Source organism: Balaenoptera borealis, assembly GCF_965194805.1.
Source record: "Balaenoptera borealis genome assembly, chromosome: 6".
NCBI classification, from domain to species: domain Eukaryota; kingdom Metazoa; phylum Chordata; class Mammalia; order Artiodactyla; family Balaenopteridae; genus Balaenoptera; species Balaenoptera borealis.
This window is the reverse complement of record NC_138863.1, coordinates 22,058,875-22,072,518: the sequence shown is the minus strand read 5'-3', so window position 1 is coordinate 22,072,518 and position 13,644 is coordinate 22,058,875. Positions and strand designations below refer to the sequence as shown.

The 13,644-nt window shown below is 35.8% G+C and overlaps 1 protein-coding gene across 2 annotated transcripts in view; it reads right to left on the bottom strand.

Annotated features, from left to right (window-relative positions):
- Positions 1-230: 230 nt before the first annotated feature.
- Positions 231-13,644, bottom strand: part of ABCA12 (ATP binding cassette subfamily A member 12) — a 186,707-nt gene continuing 173,293 nt past the window's right edge. For both annotated transcript variants that reach the window (XM_082397652.1, XM_082397653.1), the window contains 5 exons: positions 11,645-11,748; positions 10,221-10,313; positions 5,187-5,292; positions 2,739-2,876; positions 231-1,424 (listed from right to left, as the gene is read on the bottom strand). In XM_082397652.1, the coding sequence (XP_082253778.1) occupies positions 1,323-1,424; positions 2,739-2,876; positions 5,187-5,292; positions 10,221-10,313; positions 11,645-11,748 (543 nt within the window). In that variant the 3' untranslated portion in view covers positions 231-1,322. The remainder of the gene's footprint in view (positions 1,425-2,738; positions 2,877-5,186; positions 5,293-10,220; positions 10,314-11,644; positions 11,749-13,644) is intronic.

The window sequence follows — 13,644 nt, the reverse complement described above, 5'->3', positions numbered from 1 at the left end:
AGGGAGACGTATGAAAATACACGCAGAGGTGTGGAGGGAGGAAAGAGTTTGATGCACTGGCAAAACCAAAAAGAGGCCAGCATGGCTACACCCTAAAGAGGAAGAGGAGAAAGAAAGCGATGAAGGTGCAGAAGTAAGCAGGGGCCAGGTCCCATGGGAGCTTGTCATCCATGTGACTCCAATTTTTAAATTCCTGGCTCTTCCCTAACAAATGAAATGACTTCATGAACTGTTTTTACTAAATGTTGATTTTATTGATTTTCAAAACAGAAACAGTTGTGCCAAAGCAAACTTATATAGACACACACACACACACACACACACACACACACACACACACACACGTTATGTAAAGCACCTTCCCCAAGGGCCATATAATTTGGCATTATTACAAAGTCTATTCTATAGCCATATATATGATTCTGGGTCAGCTGGGTAATTAGCTGAAAATTATCTTCATATTCATTTTCCCTCTATAGGAATGTTTCCTTCAGAGAGACCCAGAATATGAACCTTTCTGTAATAGCTTTAAAAAATGTTGTCTGCCAGCAGCACATGAATTCTCTATCATCTTTCAGGATTTGTATCTGCCCAGCTGACACACCTATTTCCACCGAAAAGCAAGTAGCTTCTTGCTCTGCTCCGTGCCTTACTATTGGCAAGGCATTGCAGGAATAGATTTAAGCTCTATTTACCACCAGGGTAAACTGCCCTTCTATAGCATTCTTGTAGAAAGGCATTTCGTGGGGGGGGGGTCAGTATGTCCCCATGTATTTACAGGTACTGAAAATGACATACACACATTAGACACTGTGCCCACTCCTTACTGCCAATGTTAATCTGGCTCTTGGCACTTTACAGATCACAATAGATTCATGTATTCATGATGATGTTCATTCTGTTATTTTCTGAAAATAAATTGTTTGCTCTCCCAATTCTACCTACCCCAAACTACCTTACTTTTCTTCTCCACTCTTTCTTTTCAACTGCTAATAGCCATGCTCGTAAGCTGTCTTTTTATTGAAAGTAATTAATTAAGGCATTCATCTTCAGTGGTTTCACCTTTGCATAAGAGTCAGCAGCTTACACACTAGCATGCTCACAGTGTTGTGTAGACAGAAATTCATTTCAGTAGTAAAAACATTCACTGACCTTAGAAAGAAAACTTTCCATTTATAGCTACTGGCTAGTCTTGCACAACTGTAACTTTCCAATACAGTATAAGACTTTAAAATTAAGATATTTTGAGGAATTTGTATCTTCTGTGGCTCTTCCTCAAAATGAAGCCATTGTTGAGACTGAGTTTGCTGGAGGTACTAAGACTACAGCTGGTCATCTTGTGAGTCAGTGCTTATGGTGGAACCTTGGCTACTGGTATCGGCAGTTTCATAGCACTTCTGGTCTTTGGCAAAGTTGATGAAAACCTGATTTTTCAAGGGAAATAAAGCCATTAGTACTTGGTAAACCAAAGGAAGAAATAAGGTGTGTGTGTATGCACAATGAGAGAGCAAATAAGAAGAAAACTAGATTTCATAGGGGCACGCCCAAACACATAAACAAACTCTCACTAGGAGTCCTTCCTTTAGGTATTGAAATTTATCTGGGGTTTGAAAATAATATCTATATCTGCAACCTATAAATACATTTATAATCATAATATAAATCTAAAGCTATAATTAAATATCTGTAGCCACATATTTGTATCTATTTGATCTGTATCAGTATCTTTCAAGTATCTTTTAACAAGGAGCCCAACCCAAGCCCTTATCAAATGTTTGTATGATGATGTTGAGAGAAATTTCACTAGTTTCAAGAGTTTCACTAGTTTCAACAGTTAATGCACTAAAATAAAATTTGTATACAGAGCTCACATCAACATTATGTTCAGTAAGCTTATTATTTAACAGGCAGACCTTCATGACTTTGCTTAAAATTCTATTAGTCATAGATTCACCCAGAAAATATTGAGAGAGTCTACTTTGTGCCAGACATGCTACTGGTAATTGGTTACAAGTCAAAGGATAAATCTTCTGTGTTGGCAAAGCCATAATTGCCTTAACTCCCCATAAAAAATTGTCCATGAGATGCAGCATGATTCAGAGGCCTCTGTAGCCTCACTTTCAGACCCATTCCAGTGATAGGTCCAAATCAAATGTTCTATATATCAGGTTGGTTGAACTGTATAAAACTAAAACAGTGCAAAGGTGATGATGTATGTTCCATGATGCCTCGAGTTATTGAATATAAATGTAATTAAGACAGATGACGTGAATGAAACAAAAGAATCCTGCATTTACCACTTTGGTTGCCTGAATCTAGCAGATCTAAAGCTTTGGCACCAAATTCTCACTAGATAACCCCATCCTCCCCTAATCTAGGAAGCCAATCAATAGAAATGTTATTTAAGAAACCTACCAAGGGGAAAGTAAGGAAAGTGTTAACAGCTATTTGTTTTATAGATGAAAATAATTGTTGCTTTACATATACAGATAACTGATGGGTATAGATGTCGTATAGAAGGAAAAAATCTTCTTTTCTCCATTAAAAATAGTTAACTCTTTTCACATTTTTTCCTAACATCCCAAAATGCACTTAGAAATAAATTAAGCTAAGTTTTTCAGGTGCAAGTTTAGATACTGCTTCAATTAAAAACAAATTCAATGTCATTAAAAAGAAATAATCAGAATGTGTAATAATTAATGTGACACTGTGCACACGGATCATGGTATCCAGCTTACCTCTTCCAGAGTAGTCTGACTCACTAAGAAATTTGTGATATTTAAAGCAGTCTTGTTGGTTTCCAGCAGATCAAAAATGTTTGCTACTCCTCCTGCGGTGACCGGCACATGATACTCTAGCATGCTGAGGTGCTGATCCTGTGGGAACCAGAGGGAAAAAATGTATTTCTCAATGTCAGGTAATATTGACTTGACTAGACATAACTTGACCAAGAGCTAAGAAACGTATTGAAATTCATTCTTATGAAAACGATGTCACAGTGTAAATAATGGGTATGTTTTGAGACTAACAGCTTTCGAAGACGAGATAAAAAGTTTTATGAATATCCAAGAGAAAACAAATTAAAAAGCTAATGAAAATTCCAAAATATTCTACATTCATGTTCACTTATAAAGACTTGCCTAGGAAAAAATATTGTGGAATGGTATTGCCAATGTCAGATTACGCTTAGCTCACGTAAGTGTTTTCAGAGATAACTTTTAGAAATTTCATTTTTTTTTTTTAATGTTAGAATTGTTCTAAAAGGCTAAGAATTAGCTGTTCAATTTATATTGGCTAAAGTTGCCAGATTTCAAAAGCACTGTCTATGAGAAACCTCATTCAAATAATGCTACATTCTTTCTTAACTCACTCTAAAGTTCTTTTCAGTTTATTTAGTCTGTAGTATCACCATCAATTTAGTAACCTATTCTTATTTCCTTAGAGTATCTTTAACATCTTGCTTTTCTGCATATTTCATCAATTATCATATCTTATTTATTTTTCCTCTAAAATAACTCTCAAATGTAACCTTTCCTCTCTATTTGCACCATCAATTTTATTAACTTGATGCTCACCACTCCACATCTGAGTTATTGCAACAGCCTCTTCAGAAGTTTAGAAACCGTATACACTCATATGTTCTGGCACAAAGTAGCTAGGATAATCTTTCCTAAACACTAGTTTGGTCAGGATGGTTTTTTTTACTCCATAAACAATCCCTGTAACGTATATTGATCAGATCAAGATTGTATATTGCAGCCTGGTATTCCAGACCTGCGTTACTGGAAACCCCTCTTCTCACTCCTTTGCTCACTGTCTAGCCCCTCTCATTGATTTGTGTTTACATCACACCTGTCACTGCAATCAGGCTATCTTATTGATATTTATTTTTACTCCCAAATTGTTGTTTGGTTATTTCCCTTTTAGAGATCTAGAAACCATCACATACTTGTAGAGAATGGTCTGCTTAGGAAGTAATCAAACTTTTATCATCACTGCACTTGTCTTGTATAGCACTAGCCCCCTGAGGAACAGACCAGGGCAAATGTAATCTCATCACTCAGTGAATAAACACAGATTTCAACCCAGACGTTCACTGAAAGAAGAAGTACTATGACCAACGTGGTTTGTGCAAAAACAAACAAACAAAAAGTGTCCTTTAATTTTTAAATTTGATTTTAATTTAGATGATAGAAAATGGACTTTGATAAGAATCAGAGGTTGAGGCAAAGGTATTTTGTAGAGATAAAAGAATTGTTTTTAAAAATGAACTCTATTTTGCTCTCCAAAATCACTTCACGTTAATATGGTGCCTGACAGTTTATGAAGCATCTTTGTGGACATTTTATCATTTAGTTCTCACACCAGTCTTGTGAAGTAGATGTCAACAGTGTTTGTAAAATAGGAGTACGAGGCTCAGAGACTTTAAATGTCTTGCTGGAAATCAGACAGGCAGAGCTGGACCTCAGTCCAAGTCTTCCAATTTCTTTTCATCATTCCACAACTGACTTCCGTTTAAAAACAATCACTTGCTATACTCATCTTATATCAATTACCTGCACATCAAAGATGTTACAATGATAACTTTTCTGTCAAGTGCATTTAAATATGTACTATGTGAGATTTATATGTATATATCTGTGTGTGTCCATCCTGTTGATATGTATATGTAAGATGAAATTAATTGAGCAATGTTTCAGGTAGTGTGGGATTTAAGAACTTGATTTCCAAGCAATTCTGCTCAAAACTTTGTGGGCTTATCTTTCAAGTGAGGAAAGCAAAGGAGATAATGTCTTCTAGCTGTGACATTCTGGAACTTTGTAATTTTTTTTTTCTTAGAAGAAATGCCCTTGGTCATATGTATCTGTCATTCCTCAATTCCCTAACATATGTAACTAATAATCTAGTTAAGTATACAACCTGAAAACTAATACGATATGGTCATAAAGCCTTTGTGAGGAAGAAATAAAGGTATGTAAAAGGACTATGTTACTCTTAAGTAGCTACAAAAATATATAACTAATTTGAAGATTTTATCTGTTAATACTAAGTGTGCTTCAGAGTATCTTAAGCATCTTGAACTAACAAATATATTAAGATGAATAATAAAGCTATGGTCAGCTTGAAAATGACAAACATCCACTACGATATTAGATTATGACTATCAAAACCAGTCAACCTCTTACTTTTAAGTATGTTTTTGGAAAGTGAAGTTGCATGAACCTTGTGAGGGGCTCCATGCTCACTCTAGCATTCTTCACGTGAACCTTGACGGTAAATCCTCGTCCAAACCTAGAAAGAAGTGCAAAATACAGTATGAGTTATGTTTTGCTGAAAAAGCTCCTCTGGAATTCTAGATAATGAAACAGGACCCAAGCTGACCATGATAGCCCCTTTTCCTATATAAAGACTATCATTTTGCCATAAAAGTTCAGGGCATCTTGCAAACTGGAAATAGTGTAATGCCATGACTTTTTACTTATTTCTACCACTATACAAAGTCAGATCCTTTGGACAAAAGTTGCATTAGAAAGAAAATACAAAATCTTGGCTTTCTTTGGCATCCATGAATTGGTAATTGATGTAAATTCCTGGAGCTACATACTTTCTCATTTAAAGCAAAGAGAATCTTTAGAGGCAAGTTATTGGAGATTCGATGTCAATCGTAAAGATTAAAATCACTGGGTTTTTAAAAATAAATAATAAATCAGTATACTAGCTAACGGTTTGCACCAAAAATAGAGTTTGTAAACAAGTCACAACAGACTCTCTGGGAACAACATATAAGGCTTTTTTCATCCTTTTTTCTTATCTTGGTTAATATTGTCTTATAAGAAAGCCAAGCTATTGTACAGACAAAGGTATAAAGTAATGTCATGATGTTGGAAGATTAACATGGATACGTATAAATGCATATGTACTCTGACAAACATAAAAATATTAATTTAATTTTAATTTGATAGTATGATATTTAATCACATCTCCCCAATGTATTTTTGATGAAAAGGTTTTGAATGTAGTAAAAATGTTAAATAGCTTGCTGAAAGCCTGTGCAAATGGCAAATGAACGTGTTAGATAAAAATCGATGCCTTCATGTACTTGTTAAGATCTAATTTGTTACCGAGATAACTTTTTTTTTTTTTTTTGTTCGGGTTTCTCATTGCGGTGGCTTCTCTTGTTGTGGAGCACAGGCCCTAGGAGCACGGGCTTCAGTATTTGTGGCTCGTGGTCTCTAGAGCACAGGCTCAGTAGTTGTGGCGCATGGGCTTAGCTGCTCCATGGCACGTGGGATCTTCCCGGACGAGGGCTCAAACCCGTGTCCCCTGCACTGGCAGGCAGATTCTTAACCACTGCGCCACCAGGGAAGTCCTGTCATTTATTTTATTTTATTTTATTTTTCTGAATTTTTGGATTTATTTATTTTTGTATACAGCAGGTTCTTATTAGTCACCAATTTTATACACATCAGTGTATACATATCAATCCCAATCGCCCAATTCATCACACCACCACCCCCACGCCCACGTGGCTTTCCCCCCTTGGTGTCCATATGTGTGTTCTCTACATCTGTGTCTCAACTTCTGCCCTGCAAACTGGTTCATCTGTACCATTTTTCTAGGTTGCACATACATGCGTTAATATACGATATTTGTTTTTCTCTGACTTACTTCACTCTGTATGACAGTCTCTAGATCCATCCACGTCTAAACAAATGACTCAATTTCATTCCTTTTTATGGCTGAGTAATATTCCATTGTATATATGTACCACATCTTCTTTATCCATTCGTCTGTCGATGGGCATTTAGGTTGCTTCCATGACCTGGCTATTGTAAATAGTGCTGCAATGAACACTGGGGTGCATGTGTCTTTTTGAACTATGGTTTTCTCTGGGTATATGCCCAGTAGTGGGATTGCTGGATCATATGGTAATTCTATTTTTAGTTTTTTAAGGAACCTCCATACTGTTCTCCATAGTGGCTGTATCAATTTACATTCCCACCAACAGTGCAAGAGGTTTCCCTTTTCTCCACACCCTCTCCAGCATTTGTTGTTTGTAGATTTTTCTGATGATGCCCATTCTAACTGGTGTGAGGTGATACCTCATTGTAGTTTTGATTTGCATTTCTCTAATAATTAGTGATGTTGAGCAGCTTTTCATGTGCTTCTTGGCCATCTGTATGTCTTCTTTGGAGAAATGTCTATTTAGGTTTTCTGCCCATTTTTAGATTGTGTTGTTTCTTTCTTTAATATTGAGCTGCATGGGCTGTTTATATATTTTGGAGATTAATCCTTTGTCCGTTGATTCGTTTGCAAATATTTTCTCCCATTCTGAGGGTTGTCTTTTCGTCTTGTTTATGGTTTCCTTTCCTGTGCAAAAGTTTTGAAGTTTCATGAGGTCCCATTTGTTTATTTTTGTTTTTATTTCCATTACTCTAGGAGGTAGATCAAAAAAGATCTTGCTGTGATTTATGTCAAAGAGTGTTCTTCCTATGTTTTCCTCTAAGAGTTTTATAGCGTTCGGTCTTACATTTAGGTCTCAAATCCATTTTGAGTTTATTTTTGTGTATGGTGTTAGGGAGTGTTCTAATTTCATTCTTTTACATGTAGCTGTCCAGTTTTCCCAGCACCACTTATTGAAGAGACTGTCTTTTCTCCATTGTATATCCTTGCCTCCTTTGTCATAGATTAGTTGACCATAGGTGCATAGGTTTATCTCTGGGCTTTCTATCTTGTTCCATTGATCTATGTTTCTGTTTTTGTGCCAGTGCCATATTGTCTTGATTACTGTAGCTTTGTAGTATAGTCTGAAGTCAGGGAGTCTGATTCCTCCAGCTCCGTTTTTTTCTCTCAAGACTGCTTTGGCTATTCTGGGTCTTTTGTGTCTCCATACAAATTTTAAGATGATTTGTTCTAGTTCTGTAAAAAATGCCCTTGGTAATTTGATAGGGATTGCATTGAATCTGTAGATTGCTTTGGGTAGTATAGTCATTTTCACAATATTGATTCTTCTAATCCAAGAACATGGTATATCTCTCCATCTGTTGGTATCATCTTTAATTTCTTTCATCAGTGTCTTACAGTTTTCTGCATACAGGTCTTTTGTCTCCCTAGGTAGGTTTATTCATAGGTATTTTATTCTTTTTGTTGCAATGGTAAATGGGAGTGTTTCCTTAATTTCTCTTTCAGATTTTTCATCATTAGTGTACAGGAATGCAAGAGATTTCTGTGCACTAATTTTGTATCCTCCAACTTTACCAAATTCATTGATTAGCTCTAGTAGTTTTCTGGTGGCACTTTTAGGATTCTCTATGTATAGTATCATGTCACCTGCAAACAGTGACAGTTTTACTTCTTCTTTTCCAATTTGTATTCCTTTTCTTTCTTTTTCTTCTCTGATTGCTGTGGCTAGGACTTCCAAAATTATGTTGAATAACAGTGGTGAGAGGGGACATCCTTGTCTTGTTCCTGATCTTAGAGGAAATGCTTTCAGTTTTTCACCATTGAGAATGATGTTTGCTGGGGGTTTGTCATATATGGCCTTTATTATATTGAGGTAGGTTCCCTCTAGGCCCACTTTCTGGAGAGTTTTTATCATAAATGGGTGTTGAAATTTGTCAAAAGCTTTTTCTGCATCTATTGAGATGATCATATGGTTTTTATTCTTCAATTTGTTAATATGGTGTATCACATTGATTGATTTGTGTATATTGAAGAATCCTTGCATCTCTGGGATAAATCCCACTTGATCAAGGTGTATGGTCCTTTTAATGTGTTGTTGGATTCTGTTTGCAAGTATTTTGTTGAGGATTTTTGCATCTATATTCATCAGTGATATTGGTCTGTAATTTTCTTTTTTTGTAGTATCTTTGTCTGGTTTTGGTATCAGAGTGATGGTGGCCTCATGGAATAAGTTTGGGAATGTTCCTTCCTCTGCAATTTTTTGGAAGAGTTTGAGAAGGATGGGTGTTAGCTCTTCTCTAAATGTTTGATAGAATTCACCTGTGAAGCCATCTGGTCCTGGACTTTTGTTTGTTGGAAGATTTTTAATCACAGTTTCAATTTCATTACTTGTGATTGGTCTGTTCATATTTTCTATTTCTTCCTGGTTCAGTCTTGGAAGGTTATACCTTTCAAAGAATTTGTCCATTTCTTCCAGGTTGTCCATTTTATTGGCATAGAGTTGCTTGTAGTAGTCTCTTAGGATGCTCTGTATTTCTGCGGTGTCTATTGTAACTTCTCCTTTTTCATTCTAACTTTATTGATTTGAGTCCTCTCCCTCTTTTTCTTGATGAGTCTGGCTAATGGTTTATCAATTTTGTTTATCTTGTCAAAGAACCAGCTTTTAGTTTTATTGATCTTTGCTATTGTTTTCTTTATTTCTATTTCATTTATTTCTGCTCTGATCTTTATGATTTCTTTCCTTCTGCTAACTTTGGGTTTTGTTTGTTCTTCTTTCTCTAGTTCCTTTAGGTGTCAGGTTAGATTGTTTATTTGAGATTTTTCTTGTTTCTTGAGGTAGGCTTGTATAGCTATACACTTCCCTCTTAGAACTGCTTTTGCTGCATCCCATAGGTTTTGGATCGTCGTGTTTTCATTGTCATTTGTCACCGAGATAACTCTTTTTTTTTTTTTAATTTTATTTATTTATTTATTTATTTATTTATGGCTGTGTTGGGTCTTCGTTTCTGTGCGAGGGCTTTCTCTAGTTGCGGCAAGTGGGGGCCACTCTTCATCGCGGTGCGCAGGCCTCTCACTATCACGGCCTCTTGTTGCGGAGCACAGGCTCCAGATGCACAGGCTCAGTAATTGTGGCTCATGGGCCCAGTTGCTTCATGGCATGTGGGATCTTCCCAGACCAGGGCTCGAACCTGTGTCCCCTGCACTGGCAGGCAGATTCTCAACCACTGCACCACCAGGGAAGTCCCAATAACTCTTGAAACTGCTTTCCGAGAGTATTTTGGTTGGGGAATAATAATAATAATAATGATATTATTATTATTAGCTTTTAGGCCTTCCAGGTTTTGGGGTTATTAATTAAAAAAAATTCAATCCTCAGTACTATAATTTAACTTTAAGGTGAATCAGTGATTAGTTTCTCCATTCCAGTTTTACTACTCATTGTAGGATGGGCTGCTGAGATAATCCCTGAAGGTGAGTATAGTACTGGTAGATTGATTACCCTACACCATGTGTTAAACAATACATTTGTTCCTCACCTGCTCTTAATATGCTGCAATGATCCAATACATTGGAACCTTCCATTCACCATAATGGCCAACCTGGTACAGAGAGCTTCACATTCCTCCATGCTGGAAGACAGAATCATGTCAGCATTCTGGGCACAGAAAATTGGTTTAAGTTCATGAGCATAAGCCTAACTTTTTTCATTATGGCACCTTAGAAACACTGTTTGAGTATTTGAGTTCCTTAAAATGTCCTTTCCCTTGAAAAACAAAAAAATCTTTTAACATATAAATTAAATGTCTTCACATAGGGTTTATTACTGTTCCTTCTCAAACTTGAGGCCATCTCTCTCACCTGGATTGCCCACTCTATCAAACACAGTATTTCTTTTAAGCTCTTTCAAACTTTGACTCAAGACCTAAATTTTGTAAGAAATGTTTCCAGAATAATACTAAGCTGTTTTCATTACGCCTTATACTCCATATTCAGTTGGCTTTTATGCTTTTGTGTTTATAACTAGTTAACCTGTACTTGATTATATAATTCTAATTTCATGGACGATGATAACTGGAGGAGATCTTAGGTATCACCCTGTCCACTTAATACAAAAGTTAATGGAAATTAGGGGAGTTTGGGGGAGAATGGATACATGTGTATGTATGGTTGAGTCCCTTTGCTGTGCACCTGAATCTATCACAATGTTGTTAATCGGCTATACTCCAATATAGAATAAAAAGTTAAAAGAAAAGTTAATGGAAATTAAATGATTGGCTTCAGAACATATACTGTGTGAGGGCAAGGCTAGTATATAGGATATAAACAAGTCTCTTGATTCTAAACATACCTAGTTCTTTTTTCTACTATATGATCATTATAACAAAGGATGAACTTAACACAAGGCCGACCTTATAAGAAAGGCACAGAGAAAATACTTCAGTAGCTTTTTTACCTAATTGATTGGAAGGGTCTACTTCATGGAGAAGGCTTGTGAACTAGTTCTTAAAGGACTAGTAAGATTAGAACCTGGAGAGATTTTGTGAAAAGATCAACTCCAGTAGAAGGCACAGCCAAAGAAAGCGCACGTGATAGGAAAGGGCAGTGAGTGTAAACGGAACCACGAGTCATTCAGATTGACAGATAGGAGAGGGTGTCATAGGCAAAAAAGACTAGAAGTTTAGACGCCCAAAAATGCTGAATTTTATGTGATAGGCAATAGGGAGGCATAGTTGAATTAAGAGGGCCGTAAGTTATGGGAAATTTGTTTTTTAAATGATTGCTTAGGCCCTGCCCCACCACAGGAGCTGGAGTCTCACCATGAAACCTTCCGGACTTGCTCCTTTGACTGTGAACATAAAATACTTTAATCCAATTGCGGAATTCACTATCAGTATATATTACACGGGATTACCTTTCCCGTCTCTCATCCTAACATCGTGTCATCTGACTCTCAGGTTACCTGTGAGAAGTGAGGATGACGGAACATTTATTCTGTACTTCTTCTGAAATGATCTTCCAGAGGTGCCGTTTTGATTTAGGATCCATCCCAGAGCTTGGCTCATCCTTAACAGAAAGTTACAAGAAGAATTTATCAAATTAATTAAATTTTGATGAGGTTCTTTACATGAATCATTGCATCTCACTTGCCTAGAACAGAAATCACTTTTCCAGGTCACGTGGCTAACTTGTTTTATACTTAATAGGCTTCTTTCTGCTGCTGTCAAAAAGCTCAAAATTAATCATTTAAAATTGTCAATCTGTGTTAAAAAGTGTCTCAGTGAAGTTGTACTCTTACTTTACACTTGTCTCTCATATTTCTTTGGAAAAAATTCTGCTTCAGTTACTGACAAAGCAAGAATTTTTACATTTAATACCATATTGTCACATATATATTTGAAGCTACATCAGCAAGACTGCTACCTTGCTCCTGATGGCAGAATTGTGGCTGTGAGTGAGAGATAATATGTTATGTGAAGCACAGAGAATTCAATTTGATTTGTTTTTGTTAATATGATTGAGGTGTATTTTCAGTTTTATGTTATTAATTGAAATTTAATACTCCTTGGGGAAATAAAAGTAAGATTTGCAGAAATTGCCAAATAGAAAGATATAATAAATTACATTTTAAAGTAAACAATGTTTAGAAAAATTATTCAGACATAAAATTAGAAATGCAGCAATGAAAAACCTAAACAAGCAATAATAAATCCTGACAGATGATTAAAAAACCAAATTATGGGTCAAGATTAGGTAAAAATTAAAAACATATGTCTGAAATGGAAAGTATATACATAGGATCATCAGAGGTTTATTTTTATAGCAAGGGGTTAAATTTAAATTTAAAGAAAGAAATGAGTGTTAATTTGGGGAAACAGTAAATGTTGTATTGTCACTGTTCCTATTTTTGAAGACAATGGCATTACAGTAAATATATATAAAAGAAAATACGGTATCTTTCTGTCATAGCCTGATTTCAGCTCAGCTCATTAATACATAATATTTGCATACAGCTTTTAACATTGTAAAGTACTTTACATCTATTATCTCACAGGGGTGCCTAAAGATTGTTTTCTTCAATTTAAGGGACACTTATACAATAGAATTCCATTATGAGCATCAACTGGCAGGGATATAATGCATTATAAGCTTCCGGTATTATAGAGAGATGGGTTGTGCATTACTCTGAGCAGTTTAAATGATTTGATCCTCCATATTACTTAATCTCTGGAATAATGTGATGATTTATAACTGGTGATTTTATTGCATATAGTTAAGCCTCTTTTGGAGTTTGGAAGTCCTTGAATGGAGGGGATCTTCCAAAATAAGGGCAAGCTTATTTCTCTGAAATAAACACTTTTCACAGTGTTTGGCCTGGGGAGCAGAATGCTATGTCACTCCTAGTGTAATTTGTATTTCCAGGTGATCAATTTAATTTTTCAGCTCTTAGTCAAAATATAAACGTGACATGTATTTCTCGCCTCCAAAAAATTCAGATAAAGTAGAATGGCATATTGTCAAGATTGCATCTCAAGCTAGGTAACTCATATTTTTAGGCAACAAGGAAATAACATTTTAGGACAGCATGTTGTCCTCAAATGTGTATTTCCTTTTTGGCAGAAGTTGGAAAATGTGTTAGTTCACCTGATCAGTTACTAATAGAACTGATTTCTTCAATGACTGGGAATCAAATTCTGTCATAATTTTACTTACTCATTTGAATATCCTGACTTTGTTTCAGCTACTTCCGATTCCCATGTTTCCCCTGAAACCGACTGAGCCATAGCTTCAGACAAAAACATTTCTGAGGGCATATTTTTGTGGCAACAAATTATCTGATATAAATTCCCTTAGTGAGACAATATATGTAAAGTATTTTACAAAATAACTAGCATACAGTGAGAACTCAGTAAATATTTATTGCAATAATGATAATGAACTGTTACACATACTATTGGATAT